Source organism: Coffea arabica, chromosome 10e (genome assembly GCF_036785885.1).
Source record: "Coffea arabica cultivar ET-39 chromosome 10e, Coffea Arabica ET-39 HiFi, whole genome shotgun sequence".
In the NCBI taxonomy this organism is placed as follows: Eukaryota; Viridiplantae; Streptophyta; class Magnoliopsida; order Gentianales; family Rubiaceae; genus Coffea; species Coffea arabica.
In genome coordinates, this window is record NC_092328.1 from 173,012 (window position 1) to 196,844 (window position 23,833).

Genomic DNA, 23,833 nt, shown 5'->3' on the forward strand with positions numbered 1-23,833 from the left:
TTTAAAGATTAATAATGTCATTCATTTGATATAGACAGCATCAAAGTATTTACAGTAAAAAGAGTTTATATGCTTAAACTTTACAGTATACAAATCATTGATTACATTATGTAGATTTCAGAAAGGAAACGATATTATTGTGAATGGGATCTGAGATGTGGTCAAGGAGGTTCTGTACAGGGCCTTTACCTGTCACAGCTGCTTGAACATAAAAACCTAACCAGGCGACCATAGCTAGGCGGCCATTTTTTATTTCTTTTACTTTCAGTTCCTCCAAAGCTACAGGATCTTCAGAAAGATTCAAAGGGTCAAAAAGCACACCTCCAGGATAATTAATGTCACCAGGTAAGTAAATACCTAAAGGCTCCAATGCCTCAATCCCACAATATCTAGCATACTCTGGCCCAACCTACACAAAGTAGCCCAGAAAAATGTTATTTTCCTTCTATTCTTCTGCTGAACAAACAAATATATTGATTTGATGTGGTTTTAATTGCCCTTCTAGTCTGCAGTTATCAGTTTACAACCACGTTTAGACATCAGATAAGCATGTCCGCCATTTAATCCTGTCAGTTGATTACATGTTAAAGAACATATGTTTGAAAGGTACTCCGAGTTTCTATAGAAGGACCAACCATTTATATAAAACATACTACATCAAGGGGTGTTTTATATGCAACAGCTACTATCACCAAATTCTACCACCAACTTAATTTTATTCAACCAAGAAATGAATTGACAAGTTAAAAGAGTCAAAAAGGTTAAAGAACTCAACAAGCATAACCCCACCAGGAAGCAGAGCTGGGGATTTTAAGGGCAAGATTTATGAAGGTGTATACTTAGTGGCATTCTTATACCTTTGTAAGAAATTTGGGGGACAAAGGATAACATTCACAAGGATATAAGTGAAAACTTTTAGTATTTTGAAGGATATAAGAGGACTTTTAAAATCTTGGGGTATCAAAACCTAATTTCTACAATGATATATGTGAAACATTTACAATTTTCTGGTGGATATAGAAGAGTTTCTAAAATCTTGGAGGCAGGCGGGTGCCCCTCCCACCGCCCCTTGCATCCTCCAATGAATGCAGGACAGATCCCAGTATGGTGAGATTCCAAACTTATCAAGGCAGCAGTCAAATAATAGGACAGTGGACAATAGTTGCAGTGAGCAGAATTAAAATCAAGCCTTAAGCTTGGAGGCCATAATAAAGAAAATGGAGATCAAAGCCAAAGCTAGTGAGCCCCAGGCGAGTTTTTCTTTACATCACCTTGAAAACTTTTGAGAGGGCAACTTCAAATCATTGGGATGGTCCTTTAGCTTCAACAATTTAGTTATGGTAAACTATACTAAGCACATTCTGAATCAACGGAGCAGTAACACATTACCAGCATCAGTTAACAGATTACTCCAATTCCATGAACAATCAACACAAACTCATCAAATAAAAGATTAGTTACCATTAGAAGAGCCTGGCAGATGGCTATAACTATCACTCCTTGACTTCCAGCCAAATGAAGTCCGGGTATGCCCAGGTAGTCTAGTGTATCTCCCTTAAAATGATCAAGATTAGAAAAGAATTGAAAGTGAATAACCAATAATTTGCAGATGTAAACCACACCTCTGTGTAAAAAATGATCAAGAAGGAGAGATCAGTAGCTCCTCCAAGATTTCTTATATTACTTTACGCTGTATTAGTTGAGCAGTACTAGAACTAGAACTAATGAGCTTCTAATAATAAACATACTCGATAAACATATAAAAGCAATTCATCCAAGCGATAGAAAAGAGCCTATTTGCAAATGACATGCAACAACCACCTATAAAGAAAATAAAAAATTCAGAAGCAATTAGTAAGAGTAATGTATGTCAGTATCTGAAAAACCAGACCAAGTGCACAAGGCTTTTCCGTAAGGTGAAATGCAGTAGCACTTTGACGTGTACAGATAATTCCAAGACATGTAATAGAATCCATCGCGTTCTGGTAACACGCGCATTATGAAGGCATATACATGACTGAACAATCAATATTTCAAACCCTAGGCAAGAAAGCTTGTTTTCTTGAGTGATTAATCATGGTTCATTGGCATATCCATGGATTGCTAATAGCGGAATGAACTAAATTAATTTTTCTTGGTGCCTTCTCCTGTCAACACGCATGAGAGCCATCAGCCCATCTTCAAGTGTGGCCACATGGGATAGTGGGAGGAACCCCAGTATTAACATAACTAGACACTACCTTCGAATATGTGCAACATTTTGCACATAGACAAAAGGAAACAGGGAACAACAGAGAAAAGAAATACATCCAAAGGTTTGTCTGGAATTTTCAAGAAATCATAAAAGAATCAGATATTACTTAGCATCCTAGTAGATTGCGCCACTAAGAAAAATTATCACGTCACGTGGTGAGGACACAATTGGGGAACTTTAACTGATCAAGAAACCACTGACGATATCGGACAGCAATAGAGAAGCTATTCAGCTTATAATTCTGATACATCTCACAGGGACGGAAGATACTAACCTTAAGTTTCGAATAGCCAACAAGCCACCAGACAGATTCAGTAAAGTGAAAGGTTCCCAACATATCCAACGATTCTGGAACCAAAGCACCAAGGGCAGCAAGCATAGCCCAGCGGGCATGAAGTATTTCATAACTGGAAAAAAGCCAGATTCAAGCGTTCAAACTCTCAAGGAAAGAAAATAACAAAAGAAGGAAGGCCTTCATGTGCTAGGTATTAGGGAATGCCCAATCTCAAGATTCCTAGACAAAGTGGCTTGAATGAACAACACAAAGTACTTAGGATTTAGATATTGTGACTATTATAGAGACCGTGCCGTGTCCTTGTTGACTATTCAGTTGAAGAATGGTTTTGAAATTGGCACTGAGACAACAATCAAAATCCATGTGAAACATTTTCAACCAATGCGATTTCCTGCCTTGAAACGCTTTAAATACAAACAAATAGAGGCCAAGTCCCATTTATATCTGAAACTAGCATATTCATAATCCAAACCATCAAAAAATGGCCAAATGGAAATGGGATGTTCAAGGCTGAAAAAGTTGCAAGGTAACTTGAGCTTGCAGAAATAACTTTAACTGTCTACCTCAGCATCAAAGTTTCAAATGGTTATACCAGTAATAAATATATGAAAACATGCGGATTTAAGGAATGATTTATATACTTAAAGTATTTCTGGAAGGCAACAGGATCCTTGCTGAGACCAGCAATGTCAAAGCCATAATCCCCGGGAAGGTCTCCAGTCAGATAGGCAGGATACTGATATGGGATTGGACCAAGCCAACGAGGTCGATCTTCTCCATACCACATGCTGTTCATGTCATTAAGCGAATGTTATATAATGAATTGGTGAAGCGTTTTCTCATGAAAACTTGTAAGAGTGGCAAAACGTCAGAAATGAAAAATGATGCAACCGCTTTCTGGTGGAAGTGCAATTAAGGTCCAAACATTGTTGATCACTCAATTGAGATAAGAGGAGCAAGAACGTGAGAGAGAGAGAGAGAGAGAATCTTCCACCATTAGGCCTTTTCACTACTAAGACATCTTAATTGAAGCAAAAATGGAGGTCCATTCATCACCTGTCCTTTCTAGCGAGTTGGGCGAGGGCTTTGAGCTTGGAAGAATTCTGGAGCTCAGCCTCCTTCCTTTCCTCCATTTGCCTGCGAAGGGAGTCGCCAAGAGAACTATTGGCGATGGCTTTGACGGCGGTGAAAGGGATGGCGGAGAGGACCAAAACGCCAGCGAGCTTCAGAAGTCATGCATACAAACGCTTTAATATACAATACCAGTCTAATTTATCAAAAAAAATAATAATAAAACAGAGCATAAAAACTAGTACCGGTGAGTGACTGGCGCCTAGCAATAGTAAAAGGAGAGGGGAGGGGAGGGAGTACCTCTTGCCATGAAGCTTTGAAGCGGGAAAATGGAAGCCTCGGTCTCACGATATTTCCCCGTGTCGAGAAACCACAGGGCAGTAGCGACCGTGCGGATGAAGATGACGACGACGACGACCAAGGGTGGAACTGGAGGAGGAGAAGGGACATTTCGTTCGTAAATTTCTCGTTTCTCAAATGCGCTCTGTCCTTCCTTTTCGGGTTTCTACTCTCTCCCGCCACCAGTGGCAAGTAAAGTGGCAAGTAAAGTGGCAAAAAGGCTTCTTTTTTTTTTTTCTTCTCTTCCGAAGCGATATGGTTTGTATCGATGGACCAAAAATGGACACTTAATTAATAAGCAAAGGATTTTTTCTGTAGAAGAGAAAAGCGCGTGCTAATAATCATACTGAGGAAGGTATAATTAATTACTAATCAATTTACATCTATGATCATCAGTCAGTCAGTCAGTACCCCCTAAGGATGAAGAATTCTTTTTTTAGTTTTGCATTAAAGAAAGAACAATTTAGGATGTGAGAGAAAATCAGAAAATCAAACTCGATGGATAAATAGTTTTTAAAACTCAAGGGCGCTTGCTGCTGCCATTATAAAGAATTAATAAATTTCAGGGAGGTTTGTAAAATTATCTCAATAAAATATTTTAAGCATTAAATGGTAGTTTGTGTTGAGATCTTTTTTTATCCAAAAAAGGGGATCCGAGCACGTATTAGCAAGCAAAATACTCTGCTCGTACTTGGCTCAACCATTCATCATCATCATTATTATTATTATACTCTACTCGTACATAATAAATAGTATAAATTCAGTAGCTGTAATCCATAGTACATCAGTAGCTCTCTGTCTCTCTCTCAATCTTCATATATACGGCATTCGTCAGTTTCGGGATTGTCCTGGCAGAAGGATTCAAGTGGATCCTGGTGCATGATCTCCAGCTTGAGACGCAGATCTGCCTTGGCCTGACTCACTTCTTCAACTTCGTCCCATGCCACCTTGCACTCGTCGCTCTTCCCGTCCTCCCCGCACACCTCCTTCGCTTCCCTCACCTTCTTCTCTATCATCTCCGTCAGCTGCTTCTCCCTCATCTGGGTGCCTTTGTACTTCCCCATCATCATCGTCGTCGCTTGTGCCCCCGATCTCCTCATCCTCCCCGCCTTGGGAATAACCATCCCAGAAGGAGAAGATCCCCCCCTCATCTGTTTCCTGTTTTCCCGACCAGCTGTGACTGCTCCTGATGCACACCAACTGAAACTGAGAGGAGGCGCACCTGCTGCTGCAAGTACTGGGTGGTGGTTTTTCACAGTTGGGAAATTCGCCATGACCACTGTATCTACTATACTCATTCTGTTACCTGTAGTTTTTAATTAATACTAGTAAGTAGTTAGTACTTTTGGAAATAGAAAGAAAAAACAAAAGCAAGCAAACAAACAAACAAAAAAAAGTAGTTGACCAGTTTGTTTGTTCAATGAATCTATCTATTTAAAGAACGATCCGATCCGATCCGATCCGAGTCTGATTGATCTCTCTCTGTTTTTCATTCACGGGACAGGAAGGAGAAGAAGACTGCTGTTTAGTTTAGACTTCAGAGAGAAGAAGACGGTGAGGGGGTGTGGTGCTGGTGCATCCATCCATGTTGTTGTTGGGACTTGGGAATGGTATGATTTAACTCGTTAAAGCTGTTGGGATGGGGCCATGGGACAGCTGTGATGCGGCACTCCTCACGTAATAGCCTAAGTGGAAGAGTTGGTTGGTTCCCTCCTTCTTCCGCCGCTGGTGACGGGACTTATCCGCTGGTGACGGTGTTGTGATTCAAACAAAGCCATTATTATAATATTTAATCTAGTTCATTATGCTTTTTTTTGGTTACACATCCCATCGAACTTCTAAAATGCTTTAATCAAGCCATTCTGCCTGTTATTAATAGTGAAGCAGGATTATTTGTCTCCAAAGTTTTCAATTTTTTTTCAAAAAAAAAAATAAAGTTTTAGAAAATTTCGGAGAGATTTACGGCCGTTACGTTGACTAATAGCTAACGAACTGGACTGGAGAGTGGGATTCATGGAAAAAGACATATATCTCCCTATACATGAGGAATGCGCATCACATGAAAGTTTGTACAGTTCAACTTGACTGCCGAGCAGAGGGAATGGCCGGCCGAGTTGAAGCATTTTTTAGAAGTTTAATGGGATGGATGACACAAAAATTAAAAAATATATATATATACATGTATATATATACATATAGTGGCCCAATTAAAGCATTTGTAGATGTTGAGTGGAGTAAAAAGAAAAGCACAGTAGGATAATGAAACTTTTTAAATATTTTGGTTACTCGTAGGGGTGGGTCCCAATCAACATAATTATTAAATTCGGCCCAATTTGATGATTGAATCAATTGGCCTGGTGATATGTGTTTGGCGGGGACCATACGAGTGCACGGCACCCAAATGAATCTTAAATAAAGCCACGTTAGGTGGCACTTTTTGATGGGAGACAAGGGTTGAATCCTTGACCTCACACTAAAGATGGTGGCCAACTCCACTAAAGGGGGTTGGTTACCGGACAAGGAATTGATCCACTCAAATCTGAACAAACTTGTTTGACCTAGTGGTTCAACAAAAAAATTTGGCCGATTTTTTAATTGACTCAATTTACTTCTTTATTTTTTTTAACAATCGTGAATCTTTTATTTTTGCAACAACACGTGTATAGTATATGTTTTTTATAAGATTTGTATATTTCATCTTCATTTAAATGTGCATAAGATTTTACCACTTGCTTAGTTTTTATTTGATAACTACATATATTTTTATAAATTTGTTTACTTTTTTATTGTATAATTAATTCTTTTAACTTTTAAAGTTTAAACTAACAATATTTAAACAGTGAAAAAATTAAATTGTTCTTAAAAAATTATAATGAAGAAATTATGCTATATTTTTTAAAACAAGTGATATGATTTTTTTTATACTTAGCTATATTATTTATTTATGTAAAAGTACGCTAAAATGAAATTAAATATTCTATTAACATGTATATATTCATTATATATCATTCTAAGTACAATAATTACTTTTTAAAAGCACTTTGTTATATATTTTATGTATGTTAAATTAGTAATTTATATTTATAAATATTAAATTTATGCTCGCTGATTTAATGAGTGATTCACTAATTGAACCACACCACTGTCCATTAATTCAGTCCCTCCGTCGAGTTCTTTTTCCAGGCGGGCTTAGGGATAATTGCAGAAACCTCCCCTAAAGTTTCTGACATTTGCATTGACCTCCCCTGTGATTTAAAAAATTATACTAACATCCCCTGAGGTTACTAATCCTTTGCAATTTTAGTCCAAACGATTAAAATATTGTTTTAGGGAGTGAAATTAGAATTTGTACCAGATTTGCCATTTGTGCTACATGTCCAATGAATGACAAAATATTATAAATCAATTAACAATTAATAAATTTTAATGAGTATAATTTATGGACAAATACACATTACTTATTTAAAGTACCGGCTCTTTACGGGTATTTTACTTTCAAACATTTAATTTATGATAAATATATCAATATTTGTAAATAAAATTCCAAAAATGTTACAGTAATATTCTTGCAAAAAAGGAAATCGATAGGTTATTTATTTAATATAAATTAAATATTTTTTAAAAAAAGAAATGGCCCATAAAGTATTAATTCTTTATGACTTTCATCATTTACATAAGTAAAGTATTCGTTCTTTATGTGCATTTTATTCTGAATCATTTAATTTATATTAAATACATAAATATTTGTAACTAAAATTGAAAAAGTGTTATATTAATATTTTTACGGAAGAGAGATTGATAGGTTTTGTATTTAATAAAAATTAAATATTTGAAAGTAAATACAAATATGTATTTGAGCGTAAATATTTGTATTAAATTAAATGTTTGAAAGTAAAATACCCGTAAAGAGCCTGTACTTTAAATAGTTACCGGCTCTTTATGGGCAAACACGCATTATTCATTTAAAGTGCCGGCTCTTTATGGATATTTTACTTTCAAATATTTAATTTATGATAATATATCAATTTTTGTAAGTAAAATTTAAAAAGTGTTACAGTAATATTCTTGCAAAAAGGAAATCGGTATGTTACTTATTTAATATAAATTAAATATTTTTTAAAAAGAAATGATTCATAAAGTATTAATTCTTTATGACTTTCATCCATTACATGAGTAAAGTATTGGTTCTTTATGGGTATTTTATTCTGAATCATTTAATTTATGTTAAATACATAAATGGTTATAACTATAATTGAAAAAGTGTTATATTAATATTTTTACGGAAGAGAGATTGATAGTTTTTGTATTTAACAAAAATTATTTGAAAGTAAATACAAATCTGTATTTGAGCGTAAATAGTTGTATTAAATTAAATGTTTGAAAGTAAAATACCCGTAAAGAGCCGGTACTTTAAATAGGTAATGTTTATTTGCCTATAAACTATACTTCTTAAAGTTTATTAATTGTTAATGGATTTGTAGTATTTTGTCATACATTGGACATGTAGTACAAAGGACAAATTTGGTACAAAATTCTAATTTAACTCTCTAAAACAATATATTTTAATCGTTTGGACTGAATTTGTAAAGGATTAGTAACCTCAGGGGAGGTCAGTGTAATTTTTCAAACTACAGGCGAGGTCAGTGCAAATGTCAGAAATCTCAGGGGAGGTTTCTGCAATTATCCCTAACTAATATGCCAATCGGGGTTTCAACGGCTATGTTGATTGATGGATGAACGTTGAGAGAGCGGGATGGAGCTCGTTGGACGGAGCACTTCACTACTTAAGGCCAAGGGAGGGAGCAATTGCCATATAAAGAGAGAGAAGAAAAGGTGAAGTGGGGCCTAGCCGCTAGTGCTCGTGGGCCGGTGCTTTTCGAAATTCAAACAAAACAAAAAGGAACCCCTCACTCTCCTTCTTTTCTTCTTCTTCAATCTACAAGTTGAAAAGAAGAGGAAAGAAGAAGAAGAGAAAAAAAAAGCCCCTCTCCCTCCGTGACCGGCGATTCAAGATTAGCTTACATTTTGTTATTGCTTCTTCATTTTTTCCCAATAAAATTAATTCCCAATCCAAGTAGTACTACTGTAGTTTTTGTTTTAACAATTGTATGGATACGGAGAAGAAGGCGATGGCGTCCGATTGCACCTTGAATAAGCAGGAGTCGGAGTCGGAGTGGTTGTCGTTGGACCCAGAAATGGAGTTTTTGGCATCGAAACAAGAAACTGGGAACGAGTGGGAGCTGTTCAAGGAAAATGTGAGGCCTTTGAAGCGGGGCCGCAACGTCGCTCTTCTCAACACGGCTCTCAAATCCCACTCCTCCTCCTCCACCCTCAGGACTCAACTTCTTCACCATCGCAGGTTTTACGCCATTTTCTTTCCATCCTCTCCTCATCAGATTCTCTTCTACTAGTACATTTTTTCAAGACCTTTTTCCCTTATTCTTTTTATTTAGGTTCTTTTATTTTTTTTCTCTTTCAAAAAGATGGGAAAAAAAAAATTACCAACTACTACTCCTTATATGCATAACCAGGAGGTTGATTGAAGCCATAGATGAATATGAAGGTGACGATCCTCTCCAACCTTGGCTTCGGTAAGTACTCTCACCTGCTACTTTCTACTTGTCTCATTCTTTCCTTATTTTTCTACTTATAGTTATTCCGGAGTTCCAGTCTAGTAGTGCGTGTGCGCTTTTTTCTTTTTCTTTTTCTTGCAGAAATACTACGCACCATACCTCTGCTCGTTCCTGTTTGTTCCTTTCATGTCGCAGGAGCACCATGCATCATAGGGTCATGTTTTCTTCAATTGTTCATTAGCATTTAACTAGTCTGTCTCGCATGTATTGTATGTTCAACCAATCCCTATCCGCATCCCATATTCATCATCAACAGTAATACCTTCCAATCCAATTCCAACAGGTGCGTTAAGTGGGTTCAGGAGGCTTTTCCTGCTGGTGGAGACTCCTCCGGCTTAGTAGTCATCTATGAGCAGTGTGTCCGCTCTTTTTGGCACCAGGACCGCTACAAGGATGATCTTCGCTATCTCAATGTTTGGTTGGAATATGTGCGAGGGTTTTGCCTTCCCTTTTTATTACTGCTCCCTATCTTTTCCTTCTTCATGTTCCCTACATGTATGTCTTCTGATTTTGTTTTCCTATTTTTCGATTTCAAATGCATCCTTAGGCGGCAAATTGTATTGATGCTCAAGTCATCTATAGTTTTCTCGAGGCAAACAAAATTGGCCTCACACATGCTTCCTTCTATATATCCTTTGCTCTTCACATGGAAGCCAAGAACAAAACTAGAACTGCTAATGAAATCTTCAATCGAGGCATATCTATGTAAGTTTTTGTCCCTTTAGAATTTGCCTCTCTCTTCCCCCAGCCCCCCAATGGCTGAATAGATTGGTCGTTAAACAAGATCAAGTATCTTGAGTATGTTCGGGTTAACCAAAAGGAGGAATTTCTGTACATTAATTGTCTGTTCATATTCTGTGCTTCAGGTTAACCTAGAGAAAGAGTTTCTTGTTCAGAAATGTATCTTCTTTGATCCCGTATTTGTTTTATCAAATATCTGCCTTTATGTTCTGAGTTATTTTCTAATGAACGAGCACTATTGAGCTGTTGTCAGGCTTTAAGCTTAATCATAACCGTTAATTACCTAGTAATGCCCAATGTATATGCAGAAAACACACTTCTTCGTCCCTACCTGTATAAATAGTGCTTACTGATCTTTTGTATTTGCTCGACTACATTTGTCTATGTTCCTGACTAGTGTTGCTTTGGCATCACGGTTGATATTACTGAGCAGCTGACTTGCAACATTATAGTCTGATTTCAATTGGTATTCCCCTAATCGTTAGCTTCTTATTTTTCTCTTTCTACCCTATAAAATGGTGCCAGTCTCTCCCTCTTCGCAATTTGCTTCTTAATATAACAGGAAGCAAAAAGCACAAACAAAGCATAAAATGTGAGAGCCTCCTCCCTCCAGTTTAGTGAAGTGTGTTTCCCCCCTATTATTTTAATTGCTTCCTTCTGACCAGAGTGACCTTCTCCTTCACTGTAAAAGCTTTTATGGTGGACTGGTTTCTGTATGGGTATGGTCTGCTTGTCATATAACTCCAGTATAGCTGGCGGTTGGAGTGGATGAACTCTAGTTCTGGAATTTCGCAATCCCTTCCCTTTTATACAAGCATCCTGCATCTTATTTGGATTCACTCTGAATTTCTCATACCGACCATATCTTTCTCAGTAGATTGGTATATTATGCCAAGCTGAACAGGAATATTTTTGTGATTGTTGTTGTTGTCTGATCTCAAGTGTTGCTATAGATTCTTGAATGTTGATTGTTTACGATGGCAATTGATCGTGTTATTGTTGGGGCGTATATGATTTTTGCAAAATACATTTATCGATTTTCCTTTCCTCTCTTCTATTTTTTAAAATATTTTCCCCAAAATTTTCCAGTTGATTGGTTAGCTTCCATCTGGTTGTTTGAAATGTCAACTGCCAAGCTATATTCTTGTTTACTGTTCTAGGAATGCACGACCAATTGAAAAATTGAAGGCAGCCTATAAAAAGTTTCTGAATCGGTCAATGAGAAGGTCAATAGCTGTCGAGGTATGCAAATTCATATGTCACCTTGTTCTTCCATTTACACTTGTCTTAGTTTCTACTCTGAATTTTTTTAAATTGTCAGGAGGACAGAACAGAGAATCAGTTCCCACTTAGAAGTTTTGGGACTGTACTGGCTACGGGAGAACGTCGTAAGTCTGGTAACTATATTTTCTTTTTCCTTCGAAGTTACACTTGTGTATATAACTGTTTTTTCACCTGCAGGAAACCAGGCAGATGATTCTGATTTTGCTATGAAAAAGTTGAAAACAGATAGGTAAGATGATAGAATGTCTGAAGGTCTTCCTGCCCCTTATTTTACTCAACATTTATATCCAAGTATCCTTTGTAGTATTACTGTTGTGAATTTCACGTTTGCCAGCACTAGTGTGTATGTCAGAGTTATGGGTTTTAAAGCTGCAAACTTTCAGCTCTTTGTGGAATAACATATTTTTCTAGGTCCCGTGGAAGTCTAGTTAACTGGTTTTTCCTTATGGACTGTGGAGATCTCTAATGTGATCTACCTGAATCAGCTTTATTGTAATAAAGCGTATATCAAGCCATGCTGCTTAACAAGATTAGAAAGTAATTAATCAAAGATCACATGCAAAATTCTTGGGAAATTTAATTTATGATTCAATTTGATTTTTCAGGATTCAAGGGACCGCAATACCTATCTATGAAGATTCTGGTAGGAATATGATATCGGACCTACAATCACAAACTTCAAAGTTGGAGTCAAAACCATGGCAGAGTCTCGGTGTTCGCGCAGAGAGAAATAAGGAGAACAACTCAGTTCCTTCTAAATGGGCCTCAAATAAGGTTAGGCATGCACTTGACACTCTGAAGTGTGATTCTTACTTAGAATGAGCCAGTGGCATTTGACTGCCTAACCGTTGCTCCCAGATTCCCCAGAGATTTGGGCATAGATATGGAGGAACAGTTACAACTCCGTCTATTGAGATCTTTGTGGATGACGATTGTGCCGAGTAAGAACACATGCTCTTAGTGAATCCTGGTTCTTGAGAAAACATTTTTGTGGAAACAACTTTCTACTGGATCCTTCATTTTGTTCAGCTTCCAGTGTGCATGTGCTTATATCTGCATAGACGTAAGCTGCAAAATTCATTCTCAATTTAAACCTGGACTTTGTTATTTAATCTGTTAGAGCACAGAAGATGGATAAGGAGACTGGAAAATCATCAACTCTACAACTCAGACACGGGGATGGTAGAGACCTTAAGAAGTAAGTGGCTGTTATACGTGCTATAATACTAGAATTCCCCTTCAAATTGTTCACTGAATGCGCTGCATTGCTGTTCCAATTGACAGGGAAACGGAGCTATTGAGAGAGAATCCCTTGCGCAATTTTCCCCCAAGTTCTTTGCCTAGATAATCCGAGGAAGGACATTATTTCATCTCTGTTGTTGTATCCGAGTAAAGCAGACTTGATCCAGTCTGCCATTTCTCTTTTTGATGAACGAAATTGCAAATTTATTAACATCCAGAAAATCAATTGAGAAGAGATCTATATCACTTTCTTGCACAGCTGTAAATGAGTCCAGTTGAGCATGTTTGATGTGTTCTTGTAATGCTCAAAATTCGTTCTAAAATCGGTGTTCATTTTAAGTTCTTTGTTTTTTTTTTTTTTTTTTTAATATTGATCAAACTAAGCACAAATAAAAGGAATATCGACACAGCTACGTACCTTTCGTTGCAAAGGGTATTGGTGGTTTATGCCAACTGACTAGATGTTCTTCTCTTCCTCTGTTATACTACTGATCCTTGTGCAAGACTTGCTGGATATGCAAGATTTGCATTACAAGATGATTGACTCCCACCTCCAACCTTCCTTTATACCCTTTGCAACAAAATGCAAATAAAGGCATCTTGTATCTTAGTCAGGCATTTTATGGTGAAAGTAGTTTGGAACATGGTAGCCACAGCCCACAAGCTCGCCGATGGATGCTGCGTCATTATTATTATTTTTTTTTTCATACAAGCTAATTTTAATTCATGTTAACCATCCAAACGCGCATTGTCAATATAACTAACTATCTATACGCATTTTTTAAATTTACTATTTAAACATATTTTTCAATATAGCTAACTGCCAACATAACAAAAAAGCATCTAGTCAAACCAATTTAAAAGATCACAACGGTTTGCATTAATAATAAAAAAATTTATATAAAACTCAATGGCTATAAATATAAATAGGGATAATTTCAGAAACCTCCCCTGAGGTTTTTGTCAGTTGCACTTGCCTCCCCTCAACTTCTAAAAATATCACCTACCTCCCTTGGCTGGGAACTGGGACCCATTGCTGACATAAGTTGCTGCATAATGACTCTTATACCCTTAATATTTGCACTGAATAACATACGTAATTTAGATAAAATATTTTTAGGACTAAATTTGAAAATAAAAGAAGAAAACCAGGGTCTTGAACGAGAAGAGAGGAATTGGCGCCAAAGCAATACTTCCAATCGCGCCATAATCTGACAATTATGTAGTCTTGTCATATATCTCCTTTATATTACTCACATCTTTTCTATTGTGTTGAGAGTTGAGAGAAAGAAAGATTTCTGGAAGGAAGGTTTGAGACATAAAGTTGTGAGACAATCAATTTTTCCTTGAATCACTGCTAATCTTCACAGCAACAGAGGTTAGAAATTTCGATTACTATGCTTTTACAAGGCATTTTGCATAAACTATTTTTATGATCATACTTAGTTCATGTTGTTTAGGTTAGTTTACCATGAAAACTTTAAGTTTTAGATTCTGATGATGATAACGTTATGCTTGTTTAGATTTAGTTATGCATGAAAGTTTTGAGTTTTTGGTTGTGATGATGAAAATATAATGTTTGTTATGTCAATAAATATCATCTACATCAAATAAGTTATTCTTTAACAAATAAACTACAGAGCAACTGATTTGTGCAGATCATGACAGATTTTCTCTAGTCGGTAGTAAAAGCAAAATAATGTTGTGACATTATAGAACTAATGAATGGAGTTTTGTAGTTTTCATGTGAATAAATGGCTCTTTTAAGTGATATAAGTAGTTTTGGAGCAACAAAGTGACAAGGATGAAACTACTATAGCTTGGAAGAGGCACGTTGTTCTACTCCGTATAGTAGTTACATGATTTCTAAGATTGCTAAGCTTATGTGTTGCTTCGATAATGCTTATCAGGTGATATTTCTTTGTGTATTTCATGTATGTTCAGATGCTCTTCATGTGTGTCATGTTTGTTCAAGTTACCAAGTGTAGTACTAGGTGTACACCAGTTTAAGAATGAAGCCTTATTAAGTAATTCATTTGATATTGACAAAATCTGAGATTTTGAGAATGATCTTTCTAAAATCTCTCATTTACTGAAATCTCTTATTAAGTGTGTTCATGCTGTATTAGTCTTTGATTACCAATATCTTAATGTTGAAATTACAGGATGGAACTCTTGCTGCTCATGATATTGTTGTCCACTACATGGGGAGGAAAACTAGAATTTCCAATGTAGATCCTCAAAGATATTCTTACATGCAACCATTGAATGATATTTTAGAGCAGGCATTGAGTGACATGCCTGAGAATGTGAATCTATTGCTGCACATGAGACATGGAATTCCAAAAGCTATAGGTAGCATGGATATCATTGATGATCAATCTGTGAAGGAAATGTTCAAAGTTCATAAGAGTGAACTTGTAATCAATTTGTTTGTCCTTGACATGGATATTATACCTAATGAGGTTGGTAACAATTTAAATGGTCAATCTTTCCAAGAGAACTTGGGAATTAATAATAATGCTGGAAGACAGATTCAGTACTTTCAAAATTCTGGGGATGATGATGAGTATTATCATTCCTGTTCTGATGAGTCATGGAAACATCATTTGGGCAGTGATAAAGAAGATGGCTCAGATGATGATCGAGTGTCCCTTGCATCCAGTGACAGCAGTGACTTAAACTTTTCTGATTTTGAGGAAAATGAAGGTGATGATATTGTTGCAGATTCTGATTCTGAATCTGAGAAAATTCCTGATCCTATAAAAGAAGTCATGAAGTTTCTACATATAAGTTTCTTTTGCGTTTTCCAGAGAGAAAGAACTTCTCAAATGGTTGGTCCTTCTACTGGTAAAAGTTCCAAAATAGGAAAGGGAAATGCTTCTGCTAATGCACAATCAGCCTCTGCAGCTAATACCAATCAGAATTCCCAAACTCAAGCCTCTGTAAGCATTGAAGCTATTGCCAATATGGACAGTCAAAGTCTTACCAATAGTTTCAGCATGAGATTCTGAGTAATCTTGAAAGTTACCTCTTCCAACTGATGGAATTATTACATATGAGAGCACTATTAACTCTTATTATATTACTGACTAAAACTCAATGTAACTTTTGTTGGGTTGTGCTTCGTGGATGCCATCTCAAATTTGCTGCGTACTCATTACCTTTGGACATGCACTTGGAACTATGTTAGCAGTATGCAATCCTCACCATCTAATTGCAATAGTACACTTAGATGGTGTTTTGTGCAGGTTTGGATTGCAATAGCTAGTACTTATCATATGATGTTGGATTCTGGATTTTGCACAATATATTATGTGGCTTCTTATCTACTTTTGGTTTTGTTGGTATTTAAATTCTTCATGCATTAATCATTTTGCATTCAATCACATTCTTGGATGACAATGATAATAGCTGCATTGAATCACCACTCTTGGAGCCGTACGAATTTTTGGATGACAACTTTCACATGCTTCTTCATTTTCACAAACACCCCCACACTTTTCAATTTTGTATCCCTACCACCCAATTACTTAAAACATTTATTAAAATAACATGTTGTAGGAAATAAAAAGGGCATTTGTGGGATTAAATTTCTTTCTCTTTCTTGATACTAGTATTTTAATCCACCTTTTTCTGATTTGGGCTGACAAGTTACTCAAGTTTCTCAAATAAGGGAGGTAAGTGATATTTTCAGAAGTTGAGGGGAGGCAAGTGCAACTGACAAAAACCTCAGGGGAGGTTTCTGAAATTATCCCATATAAATATGGACACTATGCATCTCTTTGTCGCACCCCGCCCGCCTGAGTGTGCATTTCTTTATTACTGGTTTGGATTACGCACGTACACGTAGATGTTTGACCCTTCAGTGGCGACTGGCGAGGGAGGGGAGCTTCAATCCATAATCCATATCCGTCGAGAGAGAGCGAGAGAGATCGATCTCTTTTCTCTCTGCTTTTTTTTTTTTTGTTTTTCGCCTCGCTTCCATTGGTATTCATATTGGTAACTGGTAAGAGACAGGGAGATCGATTACCCAGCGGCGCATTGATTTTGTAAAGCACAATAGGGGGGATGGGGGGGGGGGTCTTTAAACCCTAAATTATTACTGAAGTGAGCGAGCGCACAAGTAAAGTTCCACCACCGCTGATTTAGAGTCCCTTCCCGATCCCGGCGTAGAGGCGAAACTTATCCTGCTGTCCGGCACTGCATGGACTGATCCGATTCACCCCCAGACCAGAACATAACAGAACAGAACACCCCCCAAGTATCTTAAATTCTTAATCCACAGAAGAGTAAGTAAACAATTAGTCGAGGAGGGCTCTCCCTCCATTCTCCCCCCGCCCCCAACCTCGCATGCCTAGCAGAGCTATTTCGTGTTCAGATTTTTAAAACCCTAAAACCCTGCAAGTTAAAATCAGTTCTCTGCTTCCCACGTCCATCCATTCATCCCATGGCGGAGCACTTAGCTTCCATCTTCGGCACCGAGAAGGACCGTGTCAACTGCCCTTTCTACTTCAAGATCGGCGCTTGCCGCCACGGCGACCGCTGCTCCCGCCTCCATAACCGTCCTACCATCTCCCCCACCCTTTTGCTCTCCAACATGTACCAGCGCCCCGACATGATCACCCCCGGAGTCGACCCCCAGGGCCAGCCCATCGATCCCCGCAAGATTCAGGAGCATTTCGAGGACTTCTACGAGGACATTTTCGAGGAACTCGGCAAGTTCGGCGAGATCGAGAGCCTCAACGTCTGCGACAACCTTGCCGACCACATGATCGGCAACGTCTACGTCCAGTTCAAGGAGGAGGACCACGCTGCCGCCGCCCTCCAGGCTTTGCAGGGCCGCTTCTACTCCGGCCGCCCCATCATTGCCGACTTCTCCCCCGTCACCGACTTCCGCGAGGCCACCTGCCGCCAGTTCGAGGAGAACAGTTGCAACCGTGGCGGATATTGCAATTTTATGCACGTCAAGATGATTGGGAGGGACCTCAGGAGGAAGCTCTTTGGGAGGTATCGTAGGTACCGGAGGAGCAGGAGTCGCAGTAGAAGTGCCAGTCCCCATCCGCACCACCATCACCGGAGGGAAAGGGAAAGGGAAAGGGACTACGATAGGAGCCGTGGCGGTGAAAGGGATTTTCGTGCAAGTGGTAGGAGGAGCGGAGGAGACCGGCACGCCAGGCATGAGACCGACAGCAGCGGAGGAAGGAGGAGACATCCAACGAGTCCCAGGCGGAGCAAAAGTCCTGTGAGGGAAGGGAGCGAGGAGCGAAGAGCTAGGATTGAGCAGTGGAATCGAGAGAGGGAGGAGAATTAGGAGGCACGCTCATCTGATTATTAGGTTGTTTTTCGCTGATTTGATGTTCCATCCGTCTATCCTTCTCTGGAGCTAGCCTTGCCTGTTTCTCTTGTTGTGTTGGTATTCATTCTAGGCTTGGATGCTATCCTTCCCGGTTGATTAATCTACTCTGATCTTATTTGTCATTTTATTTATTTCCTTTTCCTTCGGAAGTGAGATGGCAATGAGTTTAGCCGATATAGGGTCTGACATGCTTTTCTGTTTTTAAACTAGTAGTTGTAGTTGATGCCTAGTCTTTGGTTTGCATTTCGTTAACATGTGGATTCTTGTGATATCAGGTTGCCATGTACCCATATATCTTTCCATTGCCTTTGCTTTGAGTCCTATCTTTAGAAACAAAGCGCACTGTTGCTGTCACATTCCTCATCTTGCGTGTGGCTTCATTTCAGTTCCTGTTTGGTTTTCAATTAGATCATCTTAACTTAATATTATAGGATAGGTTAAGAGTAAATTTAAATGCTTTAACTTTTGGCACTCTTGGGAAGGGTTTGATATTGGAAATTTGCATTCTGTGATAAGTTCGTGCTATATTTGCTTGACTTTTGAGATTGAGATGATTGCTTTAGGTCACTAAGCTTCACATTTGAGGGTCATTGTAGGGGAGGATAATAGATTATGATGTTGCAAAAATGAATTACAGATGAAATATTGGGTGGCATAATATCCAAGTGTTTAGCACAATTTCATAGGTAAGTTGTCAGAGTTCTACCTGTTTGTTAGACAATTGATGTTGAAATCTTGGTTGCTTGTTGCTAAATATTGGCTTCTTGTGACTCATGATTGGTGGAATTGCAACCTCTCTTTTCCAGGTTTCTATGTCATTAGTTTTGATAACTGGATAATTAAGCTTGACAGTTGACAACAATTTGGAAGGATAATTGAGTGAAAATTAGATGCTGAAATTTGAATGACATCTTGTCTATCACCTGAACTTACATGAAGAATGTTGTGAAAGTATAGATTAGTACTGCTTTAATGTCGTATGGAACCACTTAAAATGGGTTGTTTAGTCCTTCTGTTTCACCCATTTTAATTTTTCTTTATCTTGCTCTTTTGGCTTGTGGACTTTGGAACTATTGCTGCTTTCTGAAGGGGGGAGGGGGAGATTTAGGCCTAGTATTACTATGAAGTCATGAAAAGAGAGTCATTTTTGCTGTCCTGGTGATGAAAGTTTCATACTTATTTATTTTGTCCCATTTGATAGTGCTTCTAAGTCTTTGTTGCTCTCTATTCTTTCTAGTGCATTCCAAATTTGTAGATGTGATAATTCGGAGACACCCCTCCAAAAATACATTTCCTCACTTTGCCCCTTAATGTTGAATTTCATCAATTCCCACCTTGTGGTATTTAATTTTTCTTTATCAAGTACAATCAGCATAGCTGGTCCAATATCTCTCTAAATGTTTAATTTGAGATGGACAAATGCTATTGTGAAAAGACTAAATTATCCCCCAAAAAGTGAGATAAGCTGCAAGAAAGAATCCATATTATGTTCTTTCCTTTTTTTTTTTTCAGAAATAACATAAGAATAAAACCCTAGAAATTGGGTTTGGCCTACGTAGTCCTGTTCTTTTTTATCTTTTTAGTTTTGGTTGTACATTCTTTAGACTCTGGGGCATTGTTAGGAATGGAGTTGAGTTGGCTTCTTTTGGGGGGTAAATTAGGCTTTCAGGGTAACATGTGCATCTTACACTGGCAATTTAGTGGGAAATTGAGCATGTTATGCCGAATGTACTTGATCATAAAAACTCAATACCATAGGGGGTGGATTGATCCATTACAGCATTCAAGGGGATAGTATGGAAAAGATATTTCTGGAGGGGATTAATTTGGAACCCTTTGATCACATTGTTGGCTTGTAATGGCGTCGTTTTATGTGTTCAGCATGATTGCTGAGATGACGGATCCAAACAATGAAAAGCAGATATCTGAGAATGGGTTGCCAATTATGTGTGTCAAATTCTCAATATAGAAGCATATATCACAGAAGGTATATTAATTTTGTATTTATCATTATTTGTTGGCCTCAATACTGGTTTCTATTTTGCCCTCTCTGTCTTGCCCCTGCCACCTTTTGTTTTTCTTCTCTTGCCAAGGAGGAAATGGAGAAAAAGAAATCTTTAAAAAACTACTTTATGATTTTTTGGTTGTTTTTATGGCCATGATCCTGCCTCACTAGCTGGGTTGAAGAAACAAGCCTCACAGAGACATATACCATGGGTTAGTTGTTGAAAAACAAACTTATGTGGTTATCTTTTGGACATTGACGTGGAGATTGTATGAGCATCATATCATTCTTCACTGTGAGTTATGTTTTCTTTATTAAATTCCCCCCCCCCCCCCCCTCCCCTTCTTCTCTCTCGAATGCTTTCTCATAAGGTCTGCTCTATCCTTTTAGGGGCAGTTTTGAGGCCAAGCGGACCAGCTGATATCAGATAATGGTTTCGTGTATTGGATAAGTAGCAAAAAAATTTTTTTTTTTTTTAACTTGTTTTAGGAAACAGTAAGGTGAATATTTTCACATTACAGCTGAATCCCCACTGTTTGTGAACTTGCGGAATAATGAACAGTTTGGGGGAGTTAAATCCTGGATGCAAAGTGCCCATTTCGTCTTTAGTCTATTGGATAACATGTTTGGTCTATCATATATTGGTGGAGATTTTGAGTTAGGCTACGAGGTCTATGATGGAGTTACTTGAACACATAATAAAGCCAGACAATACATCTGTATGATATTGTTTGTTTGGGCGAAATTGCGAACGTACCTGGTGTCTGTTGGACAATCAATTCTGCATCTGTTATGAGCTCTTCGACTCTAGCAACGGTGACGTTTAGATCATCTAGTCTATGGATCCTGTTTTATTTTGTCTGGAGACAATCAATTTGTGCCTTTGATCGTTCTTATGATTCATTGAAACAAAATTAAAATCCTTTTTATATATATATTTTTTGTGGTTTTTAAAAAAAAAAAAAACGAGGGCAAATACCTTTTGCCCTCATCATGGTGGATGTGGAAATGGGGGCGTCGTCATTTTGGTCTTTGTCGCTTGCTGTTCGATGTGGCTGTTTTTTGGATTGGATGAGTAAAGACAATTAAAACGATGGATGGGCATTAGGATTACATGTATTGCAACCAAAAGGCATGCCGGGAATAAGAGAATATTATGTCTTTGGCGAACGAAAACCTTTCCGGGTATCGGACGACTAAAATTTAATGCGACTGACAAAGGTAAAATCCCTTGCCAACGTTCTGTTACCACTGTGGTGTCACGGGGCATTTAGCAAGGTCCTGTGCTAAGGCTTTGAATGTTAACAACACTTCCACTCACGATTCTCATTACGGGTTTTGGCTTATAACTAAGGGTGGCTGCGGGTCGGTACCACTCATTCACCATTTGATTGATTTGACTCGTATTTTGCGGGTCAGTCATTTTTTGATCCTTGCCTGCTTCGCATAACAGTGGGTACTCGATTATAGGGAATCCGCTGAGATAGGGTTGGGTCAACGGGTATCCGTCCCGTCCCATTTATTATTTAATTTTCAAAAAAAAATTATTTATATCAATTTAATTTTAAATTTTACACATTCATCTTATATTTAATAATTTTTTTTTCTAAAAAAAGGTTTTTCACCAAGAAATAAGCATGTGAAGAGAATATAAGATAAATGAAAAAAATTAAAAGAATTTAAAATCAATAAAAATTTAAAATAAATAGCACAAATTTTAATATATATGTTCCTTATTAATTGAATTTTTTCTATAAAATATAAGATCATGATCTCTACAAATTAATCTTGTAAATAAACTATAGTCTCTCATATTTGTAATACAATTTGTTCAATAAAATTACTTATTTAATTCTAACTTATTATTTTATAGTGTGTGTATAAAAATAAAAATAATATAAAAATAAAAAAAAATATACGGGGTGGATCGGGTATTCTCGAATTTTTAATTATGTGACCATAACCCGCTCCACATCTTAGCGGGTACCCAATTCTCTTTTGACCCGATCATATAATAAAAATCGGATATCCTAATTTTTGGATCGGACATGACGGGTTTTCGGGTTAGCGGATAATTTTGTCCACTCCTACTGATAACGGATACCATCATTGCCAAGTTGATTTGGCAGAAGATATTGTGTGAGGATGAAATGGCGGCAACCTCATCGGTTTCCATGGTTCTGGAAGAAGGTGTAAGAGACAATCAAGGTGCTCCATCTCCACAAGTGCAGGGCTGGTCTCGAGACTATCATGAGAAGGATGTCAATCAGTCCCTATACACTTCTTGATGCATACAGGATAGGGACTTCGGTGCAGAGCAGCCAAGTTGGAGTATAGCTGGCAAACAAATACAGTGTTACAACAAAAATTATCATACAACGGACCAACTGGATGAACCAGGAGTGGGCCAACTTGGAGGCCCACCAGCAGAGAGAACGACCCTTACCATCGAAGGCCCAGTGGGTGTTAAGGAGGAAAGGTTAAGTGGGGCCGGTCTTACACCTATTTCCCGACCCAGTAGATCTTTTATGAGTAGTCATGAGCGTGGCCCAACAGCTGATGCTTCAGAACTAGCTTTAACGGCTATGGAAGATATCCATAGATAGGAGAAAAGGCATTTAAAGGAGGAACATGCTTTCATGCACAAAGGGGGGGATGGAAAGAGAGCAAGGTTGCAGAACGGTTCGGACGCTAATGCATTTCAAACGGTGGTGTCTACACAGCAGCACCGTCAAGGCCAATGATCGCTATGGTTTGAAATTGCCAAGGGCTTGGGAACCCTCGTGCAATTCGTGCCCTCAATAAACTTTTGAGGGATCAAGCTCCTGATTTGGTTTTTCTCTCGAAAACGAAACTTCTAACAAGGAAAATGGATGTCATTAGAAGAAGAGTAGGCTTTGAGAATGGGTTCTTTGTAGACTGCCGAAATAGAGGTGGGGGTCTTGCATTAGCGGGAGTCGAGCTTTCAATAGTTAGCTACTCGATTGGTCACATTGACGCTGTGATCAAAGACTCGGTGATGGGGCAGCATTGGCGATTCACTGGCTTTTATGGCCATCCGAAATTAAGTCAACGGAAGCACTCATGGCAACTATTGAGAAGGCTGGCCAGTTTATATTCACTACCATGGTTATGTGCACGCGATTTTAAAGAGATCCTATCCTCTGAAGAAAAATGTGGTAGTACAGTCAGAACCTAAACCCAGATGGATGCTTTTCGGGAGGGACTCAGGGACGCCAGCTTATATGATCCAGGTTTCAGAGATGCTCGATACACGTGGGCTAGAGGCAGGAGTCCTACTCGTCGGATTTGTGAAAGGTTGGATAAGGCAGTGGCATCCCCTAAGTGGAGTTTGCTCTTCCCAACGACTATGGTATAACATCTTTCCTCTTCTTGGTCGGACCATGCTCCAATCTGCATCTCTATTAAACATACCTTAAGTGCCTTCAACAATAAGAGGAGAAAGAGGAAAACCCACAAATTTGAGCAGTTATGGTTAGGGGATGAGGAGTGTGAAAGAATATTGGTTGATAATTGGCATAGGGCTGGTGCAGAAGACCCAGTTGCATCACTGGTTTCCTGCACACAGCAGGCTCTGACTACTTTATAG

At 38.2% G+C, this 23,833-nt stretch overlaps 6 protein-coding genes across 6 annotated transcripts; 4 read left to right on the forward strand and 2 right to left on the reverse strand.

Moving 5' to 3' along the window:
- LOC140015281 (chlorophyll a-b binding protein 7, chloroplastic-like) lies at positions 1 to 4,570 on the reverse strand. The gene is made up of 6 exons (XM_072067275.1): positions 3,921 to 4,570; positions 3,606 to 3,772; positions 3,191 to 3,337; positions 2,529 to 2,661; positions 1,462 to 1,554; positions 1 to 409 (listed from the first exon to the last, which is right to left on the reverse strand). Exons 1-6 carry the CDS (start codon positions 4,068 to 4,070, stop codon positions 107 to 109), a joined length of 993 nt encoding a protein of 330 aa, XP_071923376.1. The 5' UTR covers positions 4,071 to 4,570; the 3' UTR covers positions 1 to 106.
- Positions 4,571 to 4,650: 80 nt separating this feature from the next.
- Positions 4,651 to 5,551, reverse strand: LOC140015282 (calvin cycle protein CP12-3, chloroplastic-like). Its single transcript, XM_072067276.1, has 2 exons — positions 5,365 to 5,551; positions 4,651 to 5,265 (listed from the first exon to the last, which is right to left on the reverse strand). The coding sequence occupies exon 2, from the start codon at positions 5,255 to 5,257 to the stop codon at positions 4,766 to 4,768; it is 492 nt and encodes a 163-aa protein (XP_071923377.1). The 5' UTR covers positions 5,258 to 5,265; positions 5,365 to 5,551; the 3' UTR covers positions 4,651 to 4,765.
- A 3,221-nt stretch (positions 5,552 to 8,772) lies between these two features.
- On the forward strand, positions 8,773 to 13,117 carry LOC113712933 (mitotic spindle checkpoint protein BUBR1). Its single transcript, XM_027236573.2, has 11 exons — positions 8,773 to 9,318; positions 9,491 to 9,550; positions 9,876 to 10,020; positions 10,140 to 10,297; positions 11,494 to 11,575; positions 11,655 to 11,721; positions 11,795 to 11,846; positions 12,223 to 12,391; positions 12,476 to 12,558; positions 12,738 to 12,815; positions 12,902 to 13,117. The coding sequence occupies exons 1-11, from the start codon at positions 9,068 to 9,070 to the stop codon at positions 12,963 to 12,965; spliced, it is 1,209 nt and encodes a 402-aa protein (XP_027092374.2). The 5' UTR covers positions 8,773 to 9,067; the 3' UTR covers positions 12,966 to 13,117.
- Positions 13,118 to 13,794: 677 nt separating this feature from the next.
- LOC140014991 (uncharacterized) lies at positions 13,795 to 16,615 on the forward strand. Its single transcript, XM_072066747.1, has 2 exons — positions 13,795 to 14,237; positions 15,025 to 16,615. Exon 2 carries the CDS (start codon positions 15,064 to 15,066, stop codon positions 15,871 to 15,873), a length of 810 nt encoding a protein of 269 aa, XP_071922848.1. The 5' UTR covers positions 13,795 to 14,237; positions 15,025 to 15,063; the 3' UTR covers positions 15,874 to 16,615.
- Positions 16,616 to 16,664: 49 nt separating this feature from the next.
- Positions 16,665 to 20,831, forward strand: LOC140014990 (splicing factor U2af small subunit B-like). Its single transcript, XM_072066746.1, has 4 exons — positions 16,665 to 18,197; positions 20,100 to 20,205; positions 20,395 to 20,518; positions 20,614 to 20,831. The coding sequence occupies exon 1, from the start codon at positions 17,310 to 17,312 to the stop codon at positions 18,171 to 18,173; it is 864 nt and encodes a 287-aa protein (XP_071922847.1). The 5' UTR covers positions 16,665 to 17,309; the 3' UTR covers positions 18,174 to 18,197; positions 20,100 to 20,205; positions 20,395 to 20,518; positions 20,614 to 20,831.
- A 2,597-nt stretch (positions 20,832 to 23,428) lies between these two features.
- LOC140015429 (uncharacterized) lies at positions 23,429 to 23,833 on the forward strand. Its single transcript, XM_072068004.1, has 2 exons — positions 23,429 to 23,596; positions 23,681 to 23,833. Exons 1-2 carry the CDS (start codon positions 23,429 to 23,431, stop codon positions 23,831 to 23,833), a joined length of 321 nt encoding a protein of 106 aa, XP_071924105.1.